At 41.6% G+C, this 21,117-nt stretch overlaps 1 protein-coding gene across 2 annotated transcripts in view; it reads left to right on the top strand.

Moving 5' to 3' along the window:
• Positions 1–21,117, top strand: part of DPP6 (dipeptidyl peptidase like 6) — a 385,855-nt gene that overhangs the window by 255,831 nt on the left and 108,907 nt on the right. For both annotated transcript variants that reach the window (XM_054171251.1, XM_054171252.1), the window contains exon 6: positions 17,902–17,954. In XM_054171251.1, the coding sequence (XP_054027226.1) occupies positions 17,902–17,954 (53 nt within the window). The remainder of the gene's footprint in view (positions 1–17,901; positions 17,955–21,117) is intronic.

The raw sequence follows: 21,117 nt of genomic DNA, 5'->3' as shown, positions 1-21,117 counted from the left end.
GAGGTCTCTAAGGTGTTTGGAGTAGAATAACTTTTCTAGATCTCTCTGGTTTCCAAAAGGAATTTTCTGAAGACTCAACCAACAAAACACTTCTGAAATCCGGTGGCATTTCTGTGCCTGAGGAGAGTACTGGGGTAAATAATAAGTAACCAAACCCCACAAGCTTGTGTAGCTTTCTGCTCTAGTCAGAGTCAATCAGTGGAGTTTGTGTAATGGTGATTAAACAAAAGCAGAGGAAAATAAATGGGAAGAAAAGGGATTTTCTTGAGTGACATGGGGAGACATTAAATAGAGAATATTTAATTGCCTTTATTATGAATAGCTGTCATAAAGCAAGAGAGGAAATAAAGTGGCTGAGATTTTTCTTAAAGCTATTTGTTCTTCATTTCCAATTTACCAGCCTGTTACTGTGTTTGAGCTAGTTAAGAGCAATTACACACAGGAAGTTCTGGCTGATTAATATGGACCAAACTGCTAAGTCTTCTGAACAACAATTAGGGCTTAGAGACTTCTATAGCTGATACAACAGACGCTATTACTTATTTTGCTGTTAAAGGAATGCATTTTTATAATGCTGAAAGCTGCAAAGAATTAATCATCACTGTAATTAGAACAAGCCCAACTGTTGGGGGTTTTGGCAGATTGCATGTGGTGAGTTTAGTTAGTATTTCTTTTCTCGCTGCCTATTGCCATAGACTCACAGAAATGGTGGGACCAAAGACACCTCAGAAAGACTCAGTCCAAACTCTGGGCTTTGTATTTAGAGAGTGAATGAGGTGGGAAAGTGTTCTGTATAGAAAGCAGCATATTAGTATTGTTGTTACCATTTGGAATGGGATGGAATGGAATGGACCAGACTAGGTTGGAAGAGGCCTTCGAGATCGAGTCCAACCTATCATCCAACACCATCTAATCAACTAAACCATGGCACCAAGCACCCCATCCAGTCTCCTCCTAAACACCTCCAGTGATGGTGACTCCACCACCTCCCCGGGCAGCCCATTCCAATGGGCAATCACTCTATGAAGAATTTCTTCCTAACATTCAGTCTGAACCTCCCCTGGCACAGCTTGAGACTGTGACCTCTTGTTCTGGTGCTGGTTGCCTGGGAGAAGAGACCAACCCCCACCTGGCTACAACCTCCCTTCAGGTAGTTGTAGACAGCAATAAGGTCTCCCCTGAGCCTCCTCTTCTCCAGGCTAAGCAACCCCAGCTCCCTCAGCCTCTCCTCGTAGGGCTTGTACTCCAAACCCCTCACCAACTTTGTTGCCCTTCTCTGGACACGTTCCATCAAGTCAACATCTTTCCTAAACTGAGGGGCTTTTTCACTATTTGTCCAAGTCTAGTTGTTATGTGAAAGGAACAAGTTTTTTGTTTTGTGGTGTTTTTTTCTTCCTCTTTGTGGCTCCAGTTACAACCTCAGGCTGCTTTAATTAGTTGGTTTCAAAATTAAAAGATTGTAATGCTTGTTATTTCCAAAATACTACTGGGTATAAATATTAATGAATCCTCATAACATCATTCTGAGTGAGGTGAGCATCACTATTATGGTAAATATGTCTCTGAAAATTAGACATTGTCACTGCTATCATCAGGAATACTGCTAATCTTGTAGCTATCATGTTTATTGCTATATTGAAATGGATTTGCCAGTGCTGGAAATTGGTTTGCATAAATCTGTTTTCTTTCTATGGCAATAAATATATTTCAAATCTGTTTTTGCCATTCCCACCTAGTGCTGTTTTCAGGAACAATGGCAATGTATAGTGATTACACTATGTAGTATATTTGTACCATAAAATAATTCTACCTGTTTTAGTGATTTGCTTCATTTTCAGTGTTTGTTGTAAACCAGTAGACTGTTTGAGTGGAGCATTCTGAGGGGAAAAAGCTTATGTTTGTGGTTTCCATATCCTTTTTTCATATGAATGCAGCTTTGAATCTTTGATGTTCATAAACCAGGAGGACTCCTCTATTGCAAAAGTGCACGATACAAGGGCAGTGTTAACTACTACCAGATGCTAGTGGCTAAAACTATTTTCCCAATATTTTCCAGACTAAAACACTGTAACACATGCATCAAGAATAGTGTGGCCAGCAGGAGCGGGGAAGTCATTGTGCCCCTGTACTCTGCACTAGTTAGGCCACACCTTGAGTACTGTGTCCAGTTCTGGGCCCCTCAGTTTAGGAAGGACTTTGAGACTCTTAAACATGTCCAGAGAAGGACAACGAGGCTGGGGAGAGGCCTCGAGCACAAGCCCTATGAAGAGAGGCTGAGGGAGCTGGGGTTGCTTAGCCTGGAGAAGAGGAGGCTCAGTGGAGACCTTATTGCTGTCTACAACTACCTGAAGGGTGGTTGTATCCAGGAGGGGGTTGGTCTCTTCTCCCAGGCAACCAACACTAGAACAAGAGGACACAGTCTCAAGCTGTGCCAGGGGAAGTTTAGGCTGGAGGTGAGGAGAAAATTCTTCCTAGCAAGAGAGATTGGCCATTGGAATGTGCTGCCCAGGGAGGTGGTGGAGTCACCTTCCCTGGAGGTGTTCAAGAGGGGATTGGACGTGACACTTGGTGCCAGGGTTTAGTCGTGAGGTCTTGGGTGACAGGTTGCACTTGATGATCTTTGAGGTCTCTTCCAACCTTGGTGATTCTGTGATTAGTTACCTGTAGTTTCATTCCTACATAAAATAAGAAAGGGAAAGAACCAAGTCTTAGTAATGTAAAGTTTATATTAGTGGAAATGTTCTGTTGTAACATTTGTGCTTACAAGCAAAATACCTTATATTGTATTGTTTTACCAGAGGACTGTAGTCAGTCAAGTTATTCAATGAACTAGTGGATCCACTTAGATCAGCCACTCATCAAGTATTATGATTTGCTAAATATTGGGTCTTTTTCAGGAAAAATAAAAATGTTTGCAGCAGCTTTCCATAGAATAAATATTAATACCATTCAGCTAATATTTACTGTTTGAGCCAAATGCTCACAGCTTCTGAAAATGGTACCATTTTTATCAACATGCCTGTGTGGAGTTTTAGTGATGTGATGCTGGGGCCACAGGGCTGAAAGTGGGGGCTGCCCTTTTCTCCTTACAGATTTATGTGCCCTCTTTTCAGTCATTTTATTTCAGCAGCCAAGATCGGTGGAGTAAATATCCTTGTTTAATAATATGCTTTTTTATCCTATTTGTAGTGATAAGGAGAAGTGCTCCAGCTACATTTACATAACAAAAGCTAAGGCTTGTGTGTCCAGAGGTATTGTATTAACAGGGAAGTACTGAGAACACAGAGGAGGTTAATTTTTCAGGGTGATAGTTTACTTTGGATCTGAAGCTGAAGCAGCAGCTGTTATTTGGCAAAATTTAGAGGCAATCTTTTATTTTGTAAGGAGGCTGTTGTGGAGGTTTTTTTAATTAGGAATCTGGGCTACTTAAAATACCCTTTGTCAGTGACTGCCTATCTTTTCTAATCTCAAACCCACCATGAATAAATTCCCTAATCTGCTGTACTCAATGCAGGCTGAACAGCAACAAGAGACAAAAGAGGATTTTCAAAGGCGTCAGAGAAGGTTGATTCAAAAACATTTCTACACATCCTTTTGCTTTTCTGTCAGACCTTGAGGTGTGCAGCTCACCCAGGACACCACCACTTTGCAGTCACCTTGCATTAAAGAAGCCAAAGCTGCTAATAAAGAAAGTCTGAGCAACAGGGAGATTTTCCTACGATGGCTCCCAGCTCGGGCAGAAGTAGCAACATCTCTGTCAGACACACACAAACCAACGTGCTGAGTTTTCTGTTGCGTGTTGGTATCAGTAATTGGTTCAGCCTAATTAATATTTCATATCTGCAGTGGAACAGAGAGAGGGAAGTTTGCCACACAGCTCTAGGGGGATTTATGGGTTTTCAAAACTCTATTACAGCATTGTGCAAACACTGTCTCCTCAGGTGTCCTCAGTTGTGCCTTCGACAGCAGAACCTTTTCAATGCCTTTTTCTTTCTTTCCCTGCTGCACATGCTCACAAAATTAACAGTTCTTGCTGTGGGAGGGTGGATACTCAGTTTAATCGAGTAAACATCTTATCAGGTGGTGGGAATATTTGTTCTTACTGCTCAGCAGTCATCACTTTGTCCAGTTTCTGTCACATTGTGTGTTTAGAATAGAAATTTTTGGACACAGACAAAGCGTGGTGGGGCAATAAGTAGTGACAAGTTTAATCCTAGAGTTCCGCTTTGAAGGAGAAACCACAGAAACTAATTTCATGCTGGTAACTTTCAGGACCAATTTTGGACTAAAGTAGGGGAAGAAAAGAGAGCAAACTGATTATTTATTTTATTTGTTTTGGAGGAACCCCATGGCTGAGTTCAAATCCCTACAAAGCACCCTTAGAAAATATGTTCCCTTATGTAGCCTGAATGGTTCTTCGCTCTCAGCAGCAATTCTTCAGCTTTGCCACAGCTCAGCTTATTCCAGAAAAATTTCCATCTTAAATGAGTTAGAGTGAGGTTAAGCAATCAAATGCATGAACTACAGGGACATATTGGTAGTTAAGTTTCTTGGGCCATGGAATAAGGAGTTCCAAATTAAAATTAAAGGTCTGTCATTGTAACTCTGGGAAGAAGCAAAACCAAAAAAATATGGAGTGAAATGACAGATCCCAAATCTGAATACATTTTCTTTGTTTTCCATTCTTCATAAGGGAGGAAGGATAGGCAGTGAATCTCAACAGAGAAGGGAAGGTAGATGGAGCCTTTTTTTGATAATTATCCATGGAATATGTGTTTGCACCCCTTAAATGCAAGGAATGGCTGTTCACTCCAGAATCACATCTTCAGCCAGTACTCTATGCATGGGATCATCTCAATAATAAAAGAACTGGTGGGGATCCTGCATTATCATGGTTAGCCACTACGGTTACTTGTGGCCTGCAGCTCTTTCCTGGAACAAAAAATAAGATCACATTGGGATCCCAGGTTTTTGGCTCTGTTGCTCCCTGTTTGTGCTTCTGAAATGGTGATCTAGTTGTGTTCATAAACCGTGATACAACGTGTTTGCCTGAGCTGAGAGGCAAATCTCTGCCTAGCCAGTCGTCCTGCAGTCCTCAGTCCCCACATTCCAGTTTTGCTAATGCATGCTCCCTCTGTAGCAATGGCTTCAGTAAAACTGCACCACATTTCCATTTCTTACTCCCTTGAATGGAGACTCAGTGTTGGTTAGTGTAATTACTGCAACAAAATGCTAACTGCATGAGATGGAGAACATTAAAACCCAAGTATGCTGACTGCAGCTGCGGTGCCACTTCTGCGCTTTAACTATTTTCTATTAAAAAAAAACAAACGATTAAACTCTTGCTGTTTTTCTAATAACGCAGATAAATGAAGTTAGGACTAAACTTTAAGCCTCCAGCACAAATTGCAGAGACATGACTGAGTGCAAAAGAGTATTTCAAACTAAGTTGGACAGCCTTGCTCATGCGGCAGAGGCCAATAAAGTGTATCCCACATTTATTCACGGATGCAGATATGTATCAGTAAACTGAAGAGCAAATCCACAGTTCCAGGGAAGACTAGGGTAATATCAAAAGTGAGAAATAATTAGCCTGTCATGCAAGATTGCATAGGTATATTGTGTATTAGTATCAGTTATCAGCAGTCTTCCTCTGTAAATATTTTCTTTAGCAAATGAGATTTTCATCAAACAGGGAGAGGAAAATAAAAAGACCGAAGGCAAAACACTATGATACAAAAATAACCTTTTTTTTCTTTGCTTGGGTAAGATTAGATTCTTCATTCTTCTTCCTTTTCTGAGTATATAGATGAGCTAACATGAACAGACACATGGGTAGAGAATAATGTCCTAACAGAATTCACAAAACATCTCCACAACAACCTGCTATCTATTTTTGAATGCGACATAGATAAGGTAATTGTACGACGTCTCCGAGCTAGTCAAAATCAGATAGTCATCAGTAAAACCAGTGCAGTTTTCTCTTTTGCACTCATGTGAGAATCCATCTTTATGAAACACAGGGGAACTTTCTTTGGAATAAATGTAGCTATATAAATTTCTTAGGGGAGCCAAAATTAGAACTTAATAAAGAGCTGGGTTCCTTGCAACATACAGAGGCTTCAGAATTACATTACAGGTGAGTTCCTGGTTTTGCTTAATTTTGTCTTCTCGAGTCTGGGGACAACAGAAATCCAATCTTGTGCTGGATTGTGATGAGTAGAGGTAGTTATTGTAAAATGTTAAGGAAATAACTATATTAAGAATAGGATTCAAATTGGGGAAATAACGGGGATTTAAAAGGCATTAGAAAGCAAAAGCAGAAATAATTTTTTCCGATGTCTATGCAGAAACGTAGGAAACAGTCCCAGCCTGCAGGAGTTTGTGATCTAAATCTGGTTTCCAGTCCTTCTTATTTATTTCTTCTTCATTGCTGAAATAGGAAAAAAAATATATTTAGTGCCCTCTTCTGGAAAGCTGGATCTCACTATGCAGAGCACCCCAATGAAACTCCTGTACTCAGATATGCAAATCTGGAGATGCAAATGTTCTTCTCTTCAGCTGAGTTACGTGCCTGAATCCAAGGAGCAAGTATCTCTGTGTTTACCCTGAACAAGTGCCTTTTATCTCTTTCACTGACTACAGAACTCTGTTTTTTATCAGAGCTATGTTAAAACCAGTAATTAATGTTCCTCCTTGGGCAGCTAATGACCCAGATTTGGAAATGGAATCTTCTATTCTGTCTTCTTCTATTATCTGCTCAAAAATAAAGCTCTTTCTTGAGAAAGGAAACAAATCATAGGGCTCTAGTCAGGTCTCTAAAAGCCTGAGTCCTCAGATTTTTGCAGGCAAGAGTGGAATAATGCCAGTACAATGCCGTTGATGGTAGTGCCGTGAAGGGTTGTGCAAGGAACGGGATGCTCTGTACTTCTTTGCTCTCCTCCCACTTTCTGAAGTGCCCATCATCACCACAGTCCATTTACCACTTTGAAGATGTCCTACTGTATGTGTTTTCAGTTTATTTTCTCTTATGTTAGAAAACAGAAATGTCACCTCCAGTGAATTAGATCCATGTGTACATCGAGATACATCTCCAAGCCTTCTGATCTCATATTGAACAGGAAAATGAATCTTTCACTGAACAGAGAGAGGATTTGGGTCCAAGGTCCCTGGCATGTGTCTGAATACTTTCATTCTGCTTTCACATCACTTCAGTGCTCTTATACTGATGCTCTCTAATGCTTTTTTGAAGTTCTCATCTTTCTTGTCTCAAATTCCTTTCTCTGAGTCTTCTGAGAGTGTCCTGAACCTATGACCATTATAAAATATTTCAATGACAATGTCTTTGTATTATTCACCTTCTTAGGTGCTACAGTAGAAAAAGCAATTTCATATGCTAGGAGTAAATTTTAATAGAAAGAACATATGCTATGGTTTTGTAGTTGCTAATTTCTGCCACTGAAGTGCATTATTTAAAAGTGAATAAATTAATTAGATACACTCAGTATTCAGCCCATTTTTGTGGCTTGGTTCTCATGTAATTGCTACAGAGCAGCACCATTTGCATTGCAAACTTTACCAAAAAAAGAGAAGTTTGGAATCTTTCTACAGTGTCTGCTCAGCTGAAGAAATGCTTTAAAGAAGGCATTATCTAATGTTTCATTAAAAGCATTGATGATTAAACATTGATTTCTCAAGATGTCCTTCAGCCCTCAGGCGTGTAACTCCAAAGTCAGGGAAGGTGAGCATCAGTCAATGAATGTAGATGTGAATAATGTCAGCTCCCCATCCGCATCAGCTACCCTGGGCTGTCTTCATAGTCAGTGTACTCTAGAGTGTAAATCTAAAGCTAAAACAGACACCAAAGACTGGTCAGAGGAACCACCCCAAAGATGCTTTTGGCACCATTGTCTGGGAAGAGGGTGCTGCTGTGTCAGGTTGTAGGTGCCAAAAGGGTAAATGCTTGCGAGACACGACTTGAAGAGGTCAATGGCAGGGGCATCTCTCAAGGTAGACAGCTGCAAAAGAGACTGGGTCCAAGCTGCAAACTGTGACAGCCTGGGAAAATGTTTTGGGTAGGGATGGATGACTATGAATAAGCTAACTGTTCTGTCTGAACTGGCTTTGGGCTACCCTCCAAGCCAGAACAGTGAGCTGGATGGACTTTGACAAATCTTACAGGCGAATCATGGTTGTGTGTTTGTGTGGATTTGAAGGTTTTCTGTATTTCCTGGGTTTGGGATAATTGTTGTCTCATTGCAAAACTTTATTTGGCCCAAGGCTACTTTTGTGGTCTTATGATGTCATAATGCTGTTTGTTTATCTTTTACTTCTTTTCATTAGATATAATGTTTGGTGTGTTAGAATTGCAATGTTAACTGGGTATGAGACAATCTAATTCTCATGGCCAAGTTTCTGAGCAGGACTGTAAACCAGAGAAGTGCACTGCCTGGAGAATTTCCATCCAGTCTTGCCCTACACCTGCTGCAGAGTGTGAGGGGAATCTGGGAGTTCACACCATGGGATGTGAATACCCATAGAAGTTTCAAAACAAGATCAACAACAAAATAAGCTTATTATCATAACCCTCACTGGTGATTCTTATTAACTTGTTTGCAGATGCTTCTCAATAACCTGAGCCACAACAAGCACACAGAAGCTGGTGCAAAAAATCCATACCAAGTGTTTTGTAGCTGCCCATTTATTTGCCAGTTAAAAATGGAGCAGTTGTCCTTTAAGCCAGTAACTGCAATCACTTGCTGGTGCTGCTGGTGCCAGTGGAGCGCTGTGAGGGCCAGGTGGCTTGGGAGCAAAAGGAGGCTTTTGTAATTGCTTGGCAGGGCAGAGCTGTATTAGAGTGCGGCAGCAGTTGGCAGATTGGATTAAAGCTCTCCTAGGGGCGAGGTCTGGCACACGAGCTGTATGTTAATACCTGTAGCCTAACTTGGATCTGGAGCTGCATTTGTAACAAAAAGAGCATCCATTTTACCTCCACCATGTCACAAAGTCATAAATCCTAACTCCAGCCTTGAAATTCCCTTTTGGCATCATCAGCAGTATAAGACTCTCAAAAGAGTATTTTGGAAACAAATCTTTTAATAAGGAATCATTATCATGAAACAACTGAGGTAGATAATCAGTTTGTAGAATGTGAGCTAACAGCATTATCTCTCAACTCTGCAGTCCAGCTATTATTGTGCTGAATGTTGCCATCACAGTTTATTTATGGTTCTTTTGCAAACTAATGGTGACATTGGGAGGGAGAAACCCCTTGGCTTTGCTGGTCCAGAGACTTGGTTTGGTGGCTGGAAAATCAGCTTCTCATCCCAGCACTCTCCCTGTATGTTTGTGGGAGAGATTTGCATATTAACCAGGCACAGTGCCTGCAGTGTATGACCCTACTGCAATCGATTTCAGTCTGAGTTACAAAAGCTCCTAAAATGCAAGTCCCTGTGGCATGAAAGTGCTGTCCCTTCCTGATGTCACCTTCATGTCATATTGCTGCTGCTCCAAGGAAGCCTCTCCAGTGTGGATGACAGAGTATTCACAGCTTTGCATGGCTGGAGAGGACAAGCTTATCGAGGAAGGCTCCTTCAGGCTCATATTGAAATGATGTAATTCTCAGTCTCAGAGATAAATTGCTAAAAGATTTGAAAACACAGATCCATGAAAAGACTTTCCCTGGTGATAACTGCCTCTTGTGTTCTTCAACTCTCCATCCCTTGTGCATAGCATTTTATTCCTTTCTTTCACATCAATTGCTAAAATTTCTTCCTGGTTCTGGAGACACCCAGTTGCTGATCCATGGTTTCTTCTGATAGTGGATAGCAGTGGAACAGCTCCTTATTCATGCTAATGTGTCTGGGATCAGGTGTTGATATTGCTGACACATTGACCTCTTTAGTGTTGGCTGTGACATTTTGCTCAGGCACAGTTAGGCTGCTAGGTTGGGATCCTCCCCTCCTCTTCCCAAGCAGAATGAATCAACTATATAATGTCTACATTCCCCATGTATATACCTTGCTCCTTTTGCCCAAATGTTAATTTAAGTTAGTTCCTCTGGAATACAGAGACAATTACAGCAGATGCAACCAGTTGCTAAATGCTCTGATCCAGAGACCCCTTCTTCTTCATAAGTTTCCTGTGGCTGTGACCACATTACACGTGTGGCTGATCAGCTGCATACGGTGTAGTGGGGAAGAGCATCCCAAATCAGGTGTTTGATCACAGCTGTGAGTTGTTTGGCTGCCAGCTGAACCAATGCACAGGAAATGCTCATTGATAGTGTGATTTCATTATGGTTTTCCTAATTTATTAGAAGCAGAAGAGCAATATTCCTTGGAGAGCTGCAGAAACAGGTTGGCACACGGCATGAGACTATATTAGAGGTACATTACTTAGGAAATGATGAAGTATAAAGGGATAATTCAATGCAGAGACAAAAAAAAAGGTAACTTGCTGTGACAGAAGGAAACAAAATAGGTCAGTATCACAATGAATTTCAAAGGTGAGAATGTTGAAAAGACCTCAAATTATGTGTCTTTATTGATTTGTTTGGTTCTTGCAAGCAATTGAGCTGCACTGAGTGTAGGGTCCAAAATACCAGTATGGATTTTGGTGGGGTTTTGTTGTTGGTTTGTTTTGTTTGTTTATTGCAGTGGCACGAAAGGAATAGATAGCATGATTTCAGATAATCTAATTCCAGGCTGGTTATCGTGATGCATCTATTAGCAATGAAATGGTGGTAATATTTGACTGAAATAGTTGGGCTGGGGAGAATACTGCTGACCAGTCTGTCTCCACTGATAGAAAAAGACAAAAAGGCTGTTAGCTATCGGCCCAGGAGCCATGCCTCACCCAGAGGTAAGCCCTTGTGGTCTAAATCACTAATACATGGGAGAAGGATGAACAAAACATTACCAAGGAGTTGGTGGGCAGTTAGAGGAATGAGTTACTCATCCCTTTGGAGAGCCAGTTCAATGTTTAATGGGAAAAGAAGGATTTCTTCTCAAAAGAACAGGAAGGTTCAACTCATTCATCAGTTTTCAGGCTGTACAGCTCCAGCAAAATGAATGGTATTATAAAGAATGCTGATCAAAGCAAATTATGTTCAGTCATTAAGTGAACATTTAGTCTTTGATGTTGACTTTCATAAAAAGTGCAGAAAATTCTGCAAACAGGGACAGTGACCTGCTTTAATTCTCTGTGGAATGCATGAAGAAGAATGGCAGTGAGTTGGTTTTTAGTCAGATAATTACCCTTTTCTCTACTGGAAAATTTGTACAAATGACACAGTTAACACAATATTTCCTTGCTGGTGACTGACCAGTCCATAGAAGAATGAGCATGATGGCATGGTAGTGACTTGGGCCATCCTTTACTGCACACAGTGTGTGCATGTAGTAGAAGAAAACACATCTGGCTGACATTTGCCTGTGATTTTCCTTGTGAACTTGTTTTTCCCTCCCTTTCATGCCATTCTTAGATAACAGGGTACCAGCTACCTGAGCTGTTTGCCAATGCAGAGCAGTAGCCTTCCTGCATTCTGCTTCATTCTCTTTTCCCTCTTAATTTGTCAACTTCAAAGCCTGGTTAAATATCACAGATATTAAAGGCCAAATGACAAAACATCTATTGCCTGAATATTTTGCATCACAGCAGGAGTTACCATTCAAGGGTGCAGGGATCATTTTGAAAGGTGGAATATGTAATTATATCAAATGTTTGGGATTATTCAATTGATCTGACATTTGTATGTGCATTTGGGGATTTGTCTGCTCATGGCACAAGCAGGAAAATGAGCAAACAGCTTTTCAGAGACTCTTCATGGGAAACCCTTATAATGGATCTGGCAGTTCCTGTTCCACTGGCCTCTTGTGCTGTATTTTTACTGCCTTACTGTGGAGAATATGACAGAATAGATTATAAAGATCATTTGGGTCTGTTAAGAATCCTGAGGGGATCTAGTACTTGGAGATATACTTTGTTGTTACAGAATAAAAAGCAATCCCTTTCACCCAGATAACTACTGAGTGGTTTGTGATTAATTATATTAAAATGTATTCCTACTACTTTCAGTTTTTAGCCAACTGCTGTACAGCTTTATTTCCAATGGCTATTTAGAGTGGTCATTTCTATTCAGGGGTACTGGGATGACTCTTTGGAGGAAATGTGTGATTCTTGAAAAAGAAGACAATTAAATAGTACAAATTTTGTATTAAGGCTTTCAAATTCCCTTGTAATACAGCTTGGACTTCACTCTGTATCTGTTCCCTTTCAAGCTAAGTTTTGTGAAATATTTGTGAGTTTACTAGATAATTCTTTAATATGCATAGAACTACTGCACAAAAGACCAGGAATCATTTAGAAAATGGGTTCAAATGATGTTTTATTTATCAAGTAAGTAATAACAATCAGGAGATAATGGCAGCCAGTCCACCTGGGTTTGATCTCAGATCCACAAACTGTTTAATATGTTAAGTGTTAAGAGCCTAAATCAGCTGTTTTGCTACAGCAGCCTGTTGGAAGATGAGAGTTTTGGGCTGATGTAGGAAGTTATCTTCTAAGGGATTTTTGCCCCCTTCTTTGCTTGTAAATCTCCTTGAAAGAAAGTATGCATGTGCCTCTTGTTTGTACTGATTCTGCACTTTCTTAGGTGGAACAAAGCATTTCCATAAATGCTGATTACTGCTGGTGCTATCATGGTATCAGCCCACAAAGTGTGGCAGAAACCAGCATAGAAGGTAGAAGGGTAAACTAAGTTCCTCCTTTTGTTTTTTCTAAACTAGTAGTAAATCCTCAGCAAGTAGTGTAATCTCTCATACCAGCCAAAACTTAGGCTAAAAACATGAACTCTTCTTAAACTCCCCTAATCTCCATCTAAAACCTTTTCCTAACCCTTTGTGAGTTGCACAGGCAGTGCCAAATTGAAAATAATGGTGACAATTTCAATGCTGTAACACAAAGGTGAAGGTTCTGTGTGTCCAGCTTGTGTCTGTGTTACAGACCAGGTGAGATGTAGGATGCTATCCAGGATCTTACCTGTCTTTTTGGACTTCAGCCATGCTTTTGTGCAGCTGATTTAGAGCAAGAAAAAGAGCTATGGATTCTATTTTAAAGTATGTGAACAATCACAATAAATAAATGAGTCTGGATCCATTCTATTCCTAAATAGCATGTATCTTTTATTTAAGTAACTTCTGCTGGACTAAGACATTTATCCTTGGAGGTGAAGCAAGTGCTTTCACAGAGATATTGCTCTAACATTCACACCACATTTTGCTCTGAGGTGATGTAAAGATGCAGCAAAGGTGCAGCACCTCTGCACTGGAATTGCTTCTTCCATTTTGTTTCTGTAGCTTGTAGGAACCACAATTTACTTGCTAGTTTGGAATTTGGGGTGGGAGGAGACAGATGATCTTCTCTGGTGCTATACGTGCCGGTTCGCATTTCTGCTGTCATCTAGTTGGGTCCAGGATTGGTTTGCTGATTACATAAAATGAGGTTGGTGGCTCCACCACAAAGTGTTGCCATATAATCAGTCCTGTGTTTGTTTGTTTATTTTAATTTTTAGAGAGATAATTGCCTTCCCAGGATTTAAGTGGAAACAGATAGCTCTGTCTCTTATACTGTTTATGTGCATGTTCCAGAGCATAATGTGAATTGAAATTAAGCAAGATCTGTGCTGTGACCTGGGATGAGAAGCTCAGTGGGAGAGTGTTTCTGGCACAGTGGGTTTAGTATAGTGACTTTTACAGCACTCATGGCTTACAGCTGACATGGGAGCTTTTGTGATGCAATTTTGGCATTACCTAGAACCCTTCAGAGCAGTCTCAAACCTGCTCTAATTTACATTGTTGGGATGACTTGGCATACAGGTTCTGTAAATCAAAACGGTTGCCAAAAACTCACCTACCTTCAAATATCCCTCTCTGCTCTGAGAGGAGCTGTGTGCTTCTGGGATCCAGCCAAAAATGAGGGCTAAGAGCATCAAATCACTGCAGTGGCTTTTACCACACCCCTTGGATAGAGAAAAGGAGCACAGAGAGTTGACACAGTTATTTTGGTTGGCTAAGCCTCAGAAAGGGAGGTTATATGAAAATAATACTAACTTTTAAGCACTGTCCAGTCTCTGAGGCTTTCCTGTGGGTTTCAGAAGAATGCTCATATTTTTCCTGCACTTTTCCCTGTTGTGTGGTTTGTGCTGGCAGAGTAACAGCATAATTCAGCTTGACACCAGCAGAAATCTTAGTGGAGATATTAAGCCGACATAGTCATCCTCTCAAACAGCTAAAATAACTTCCTTTGGTTAGTGTATGTAAGAGGAAAGCAGCTGTTTGATTTCTCAGAAAGACATGAAGTGATTTTTCTGTCGGATTCCAGTCTGCTTAAGAGGGTTGCTTGCAGTGTGTTTTGCAAACAGGCTGAATCTAGTACTGATGAGCTACATTCACTCCTGTCCTTAAGAGCTGTAATAATACCCCTCTAATCCTGGACTCTTTGCTCATACAAGTATTTTTTGTTTACATGAGCAAACCTACTGGCTTTAAAGTTTCATTTGAGAAAGGATTGTTCCTGTAAATGAATGCTGCCTCCTGCAAGCTTTTGACAACCTCATGCTACAGGCACAGCTGATGTGAGATATTTTCTAGTCTGACCAAAGACCTAAGAAGATGGGAAATGATGTTCAGAAAATACAGGGGTTCTTTGAGAGTCCTGCAACTTTTGTTTTCCTCACTTTTAAGCTCTCCCGGCAGAGAAAATGTTTTACCTCAGTCTCCAGCTTTAAGACAGCTTTAAATTCTCACATCATGGTTGTGGAGACTCTGTACCACAAGCAGGGACATCAGTAGATGTCAAGCTCAAAACTTCCCTGGCTGTTTCTTTTCCCTTCAGCCTGCCACATTTCTTTATTTCTTGAGTGCTGTGTCCAGTTCCGGGACCCTCAGTTTAAGAAGGACATTGAGAATCTTGAATGTGTTCAGACAAGGGCAATGAGGCTGGGGAGAGGGCTTGAGCACAAGCCCTATGAGGAGAGGCTGAGGGAGCTGGGGTTGCTTAGCCTGGAGAAGAGGAGGCTCAGGGGAGACCTTAGTGCTCTCTACAACTACCGGAAGGGTGGTTGTAGCCAGGAGGGGGTTGATCTCTTCTCCCAAGCAACCAGCACTAGAACAAGAGGACACAGTGTTAAGCTGTGCCAGGGGAAGTTTAGGCTCGAGGTGAGGAGGAAATTCTTCACTGAGATTGTTGTTAGCCATTGGAACGGGCTGACCAGGGAGGTGGTAGAGTCACCGTCCCTGGAGGTGTTCAAGAGGGGATTGGACGTGGCACTTCGTTCCATGGTTTAGTAGGCATGAGGTGTTGGGTGACAGGTTGGACTTGATGATCTTTTAGGTCTTTTCCAACCTTGGTGATTCTATGATTCCATGATTTTCCCCTGAAGACATCTGTTCATCATTTTAGGGGCTAGCTTCCTTTGCCTCTGATAGCTTACAACACAGCATGGCACGTTACCTTGAACACCAGCCCTTGCCTCAGATCACAATTTATGTCTCTACATCATTTTCTACATCCTACTGCAAGGATCTTTAAAGACAGAAGTTGCTCATTATTTACTGCCAATGCATTATTATTTTTCCTTTCTGTAGAACAATGTAGTCTGCAAGTGCATTTTCTTTAAGGAATTTTAGAATGTTTAGAACTTCACCAAAGATGGAAGAAAATCTTAATGCCACATGCATCAGCCAAGCCTCCCACATCATCACTATAAGATTTGGGAGCTTTTTGCTGTGGCTGGATGTGGATGAGTTAATTGGAATTTATCTGGCATCATTAAACAGGTGAATCTAAAATGACATCTGTACTAGAACAGATGCTAGCCTGCAGTGTTCATTTGTGTGCTTACACCTTCCCTGATATGAATACACCTTGCTGGAGCAGTCTGTATGTATCTGAATGCCTAAAAGGAGATATGATTTGGGGATGTGACCTGATGATGTCCCTCTAATGAAGGGAGCTAAATTGTTCAGGGAAAGAAGAGAATCATGTCAATCTGGCATCATTCCCTGCATTTCATAGGTAAAAATCTAGTGTTTGAACCTCTATACCCTGGCAGTAGCTTTTTCCAGGGCATTCATGCAGCAGTGAAAGGATTTACTGTTTGGATTAAAATTGCAACAGAGAAGTTTGATTTAGTATCTACAGGGTGATGTGCCTTGTGTTTATCTGCCTCTCTACTGAGCCCCCGAAAGATGTAAGGCCACTGTGTAGGCTTGCCCTTGAGAGTGATGGACAGATGCTTACTTGTCTGTGACGCTAGTGATGTGCTTGGGATGGCCACTTCTGAGGCTGGCAGCACCATCCAGGACATTTCATGGTTTCTTGGCATAAGTGAAAGAAAAAATACTGTGCAAAAGCAGAGGTACCTAGGAAAGATAATTTTGATCAGAAAAGCTTGATTGCTGTAGCAAGTATTTAAGGAGTTCTTCCTCTGTCCTCTGGGACAGGATGCTATATAAGAGCTACTGGAGAGCAAGTGGCTTAAAGATTTAAGCAGAAGTCAATCAGAATGTTAGGAGACATTTTTATTTAGTAGCATACAAGAACAGTATAGAATTGAAGGAGTGAGTGCCTGCATAAATGTGAATAAAGTAATTCTTATTGAGACTAAGATGATCAGAGGGCCAGAGCACCACTTCTAAGAAGGGAGGCTGAAAGAATTCCAGCCTGCAGAAGAGAAGGCTCTGGGGGAGACTTTATAGCTGCATTTCACTGTCTGAAAGGGGAAAGCTGGGGAAGGACTGTTTAGAAGGGCTTGTAGTGATAGAACAAGGGACAGTGGTTTGAAACTGGAGCAGGGTAGATTTAGGTTGGATATAAGGAGGAAGTTCTTTACAGTGAGAATGATAAAATACCAGAACAGGCTACCCAGGGATGTTGTTGAGGCTTCAGCCCTGGAAGATGTTCAAGATCAGACTTGATGTGGCCCTGGGCAGCCTGATCTAGTTGGAGGCGTTGCAGGGGGTTGGACAAGATGACCTTTGAGGGTCCCTTCCAGCCCAATGCAGTCTGTGAATCTGAGAGACCTTTTGCACTAATGTCATGACTTATGTGTTGCTCAGCATTACTCACTTTGAGCAGCAACAGATCACTGTTAGGGGTTGCACTCAGTAGCAGAAAATCACCAGCTCTTAAATTGCTGACCTTGACTCTGGTATCATTATTTCCTACTTAAAAAATAAGTAATACACTCTCCCTTCTGTGATGACCTGGCAAGCTCCGCAAGCTCCTCCCCAAGGCCCAAAGAGTGCAAATTGGTAAGAAGATGCAACTTAGCAGGTCAAATAAATGTGAAGTCAGCTTTATGCCCCAAGTCAATAAGATATTATTTGCTGACTGATGGAGGGCTTAAAACCCACTCAGAGATCACCCAGCACCGTTCCCTGTTTTATGTGTGTGGGAACAAAGCAAGAAAATATGCATTATTTCCCTGTTTTGTCTGGTTGTAATGATGGAGACAGCCTCCAGCTGACCAAGGTGTCCTCATTAATGATGGTTCTATATTTAGCCCTTGCAGAGCCCATGTGCCCCCAGTTTAATCAAAGTCCTGGTCGTCATGGTAACGACACAGAGCATCTGGATGTATACGATTTGCCAAACACTGTAATAAAGTGCAGGATGAAAAGAGCACCAGCGTTAGGTGAATTGATGTATTGTTCCTTTCTGGCACAGATTTTCTTTTTGTAAGAGTTTATAAGAGCTCCCTACACAGAAATGCTAGATTTTTGCAGGAAAAAAAAACAAAACAACAGAGAGCCCTATTAACACAGGTGAAAATTACTAATCTCTTTTTTTGTTTGTTTGTTTGTTTGTTTTGTTTTGTTTCTTGATTTCGTTTTGCAGGTGTATCAGCATTCGTACACGGCATATTATGTCCTCAGCAAAATACCTCACGGGTAAGCAACCTTTCAATGTCTTCATTTTTAAACTCAGCCATTAAGAAGTCTGCAAAATAATGCCTGTTGTGATGCATGGTTTCCTGTAACAGCCCTTTGCAACCGTCTGACGTTCGGCTGCAGCATCCACTGAGCTCTGCGCTGTTCAAAAGATGACACAGTCTGGAAACAGAAGTGCTCAGCTTCCCTGGAGAGTCACACTACATGAATTTCATACTCCAGTTTTCCAGGTTTTGGCTAGAATATAGATATGTGGGTGCCTGACTGATAGCTGCAGTTGGACACCCACCAGAGCACTGTCAGAGGATCTGTCCAGGGGTGTTTAGTCCCTTAAATTTCTGCAGAATTGAGGCATCACCCTTCAGCACTGGGTCTCTTGGCAGACTCCTTTGGTACAAACGCTCTCTCTAGCATCTCGCCTGAGGGCAGGTAGACCACTACTCTGTAACCAGGAGTGTGTGTGCTGCACTCACCGTTATACCAAAGCTAGGAGCCTTCAGGTTTATAGTTTCATCTGAAGAGAGAGTGTGAGGTAAGTGCAGACAGACAGGCATGCCATGTAAGCTCTGCAGAGCTTTTCAAAACCTACTGGGACACTGTTTCTTTATCTAAGGCATGTAGCATGAAAAGTTATGTACCATAGAATGCATCAGGTTGGAAAGGACCCTTGAAGGCCATCTTGTCCAACCCCCCTGCAGTGAGCAGGGACATCTCCAACTAGATCGGGTTGTTCGGGGCCCCATCAGGTTTGACTTTGAATGTCTCTGGGGATGGGGCCTCCATCACATCTCTGGGCAACCAGTTCTAGTATTTCACTACCCTCATTATGAAGAACTTCCTCTTCTCCCAAGCAACCTGTGACAGAACAAGAGGACACGGTCTCAAGCTGCACCAGGGGAGGTTTAGGCTGGATGGTAGGAAGAAGTTCTTCATAGAAAGAGTGATTTGCCATTGGAATGGGCTGCCCAGGGAGGTGGTGGAATCACCATCACTGGTGGTGTTTAGGAAGAGACTGGATGGGGTGCTTGGTGCCATGGTTTATTTGATTAGATAGTGTTGGATGGTAGGTTGGACTCAATGATCTCGAAGGTGTTTTCCAACCTGGTCTGGTCTAGTCTATTCTATTCTACTCTACTCTACTCTATTCTACTCTATTGTATGTCTAACCCAAATCTAACTTGCTCTAGGAATAAGCATACATAACATAATGCCTCTTCATTTAGGTCCCCCTAGCTCCTGGAGGTCCTGAGGTAGGCTGGCATTTTTAGTATAGGAGTCAATTAGGTCAAGAGGATCCTTCTTTACCTTTGATTAATTGCAGTTCTCTAAATCCACTTTGTCACCTTTGTTTGTGATGTTGCAAGTTATGTGTGGCTCCATCACCCCACAGCTATTATTGCTTATTATGTTTCTGTGAAATTTAATCAAAACTTTCAACCTGCTTTTCCCTAAAAAGGTTTCTCTCTTTCTATATGCTTTAAGGATTGGACCAACTGGTCAGGAATGGGATGCCCTCATACCAGTAAGATATCCTGTAGAGATATGATTAGACCTGGTGTTTCAGAGCCATTCCCATAGCACCAATGGAAATGCTTAAGCTGCACAGCAAAATTCCTTCAATTGTTGTCAGTAAACACAGAGCCAAAAGCCAGGAAGCTAATGCCAGGTTGTGCATTTTAATTATCATGCTGCTGATCACTGTGCAGGAAAGGTAAAAAGGGACAATATAGTTATGCTCTGCCCTATCTGCAGAACATTACACATGACTGGTTATAAAACATGTAATTTCAGTATTTGCTATGCTGCTTCACTAAGTTGTCTTCTCTATGTATTATGGCTAAACAGGTAGTAAATTATTTGGATCCTTGCAATAGCTGGCAAAACCTGCAAAGTTTCAAAAAATATCTGCCTGGTTTATACACAGGGTGATCATGGGATCACCAGATAACTCAGGCTGGAAAGGTTCCTCCAAGGTCCAACCTCCTCCCCAGGGCAGTTTACTCAGAGCTTTGTCTACTTGCATGCAGGAAAATTGCAGGGATGGGAACAGCACAGCCTCACTTGTCTCACTGCCTGACTGTCCTTACAGGGGGAAAGCTTCTCTCTATATGCAATCTGAGCCCCACCATTTCACTTTATATTCACTCTGTCTCACCCATGCCATTGTATTATGGAGATCTGCATCTCTGACTTAGGAAAACACTGGGGCATGTCCTAAGGTCCTGTTCATTTCTGCATCCATGAGCCAGGTGCCTGCTCCTGAGAGAAGGCAGGAACCTGGCCGTGGCTGTGTGCTCAGTGTTCCCTGCTCCTTTTTGTATGTAGCTCCCACTGTGTCTTTGCAGAGTGGCTAAGCATCCCTCCCACAAGGCAGTCCTTAGGGGACCTCACTGTTTTAACACAGGAAGATGTTTTAAGGGCAAAAGTCCTAGGAATCAGACATTGTAACACCTACATTTTCAAGGCCCCATGCCCTCTTTTCAGTCCAGTTTCTTTGGTACAATAACCAGTGGGTTTAACAGTGAGGAAGTGTAGATTCAATATCAAGACAGAAACACCTCTTTCAGCGTTTTTTCCCCATAAAATACTAGTCACATGCAGATGTTCCTCAAGGACTTGATACTGCTCACTTACACAGATATAAACAGAAAGAACCAAAACCCAAACCCAGCAACATAAAAACCAACCAAACAAAAATAACCCCATGCAAGCAAACAAAACAAACACCCACAAAACCCTGTAGCAACAAAACAACAACAAAAAAAGCTGCAATCACTTTCCTTGGCTTCTGTCTATCACTGGAGAAAAAATACACTGTGCAAAAAGATCTGTGCTAGAGACATATATGTTTTAAAATCTGTGAGCCCTGGAGCTTGGGAGGCCTGCTTCCCTGCAGCTTGTATCTTGTGATTGACTCACAACAAAAAATAGTCATGAGCTCGAGGTCAAGTTGCTTCCATGCACAGCTGTAACATGGAAATTAGGAGATTTCTCAACATCACTCATGTCAAAGCTCTGGTGTCCCAGTGTGACATGCTTCTGAATTCTCCAGTCTGTTTCCTTCCCTGCTTTAACCCTAGTCCTCATTTTTGCTTTTCTTTCTTTGTGTTCCAGGAACTGAGTGGATGAATTTATTCCTTTTAAAACTCCACCTCTCTGCAAT

The sequence above is a fragment of the Dryobates pubescens genome, chromosome 21 (assembly GCF_014839835.1).
Source record: "Dryobates pubescens isolate bDryPub1 chromosome 21, bDryPub1.pri, whole genome shotgun sequence".
NCBI lineage: Eukaryota > Metazoa > Chordata > Aves > Piciformes > Picidae > Dryobates > Dryobates pubescens.
This window is presented reverse-complemented; position numbering and strand designations above follow the sequence as displayed.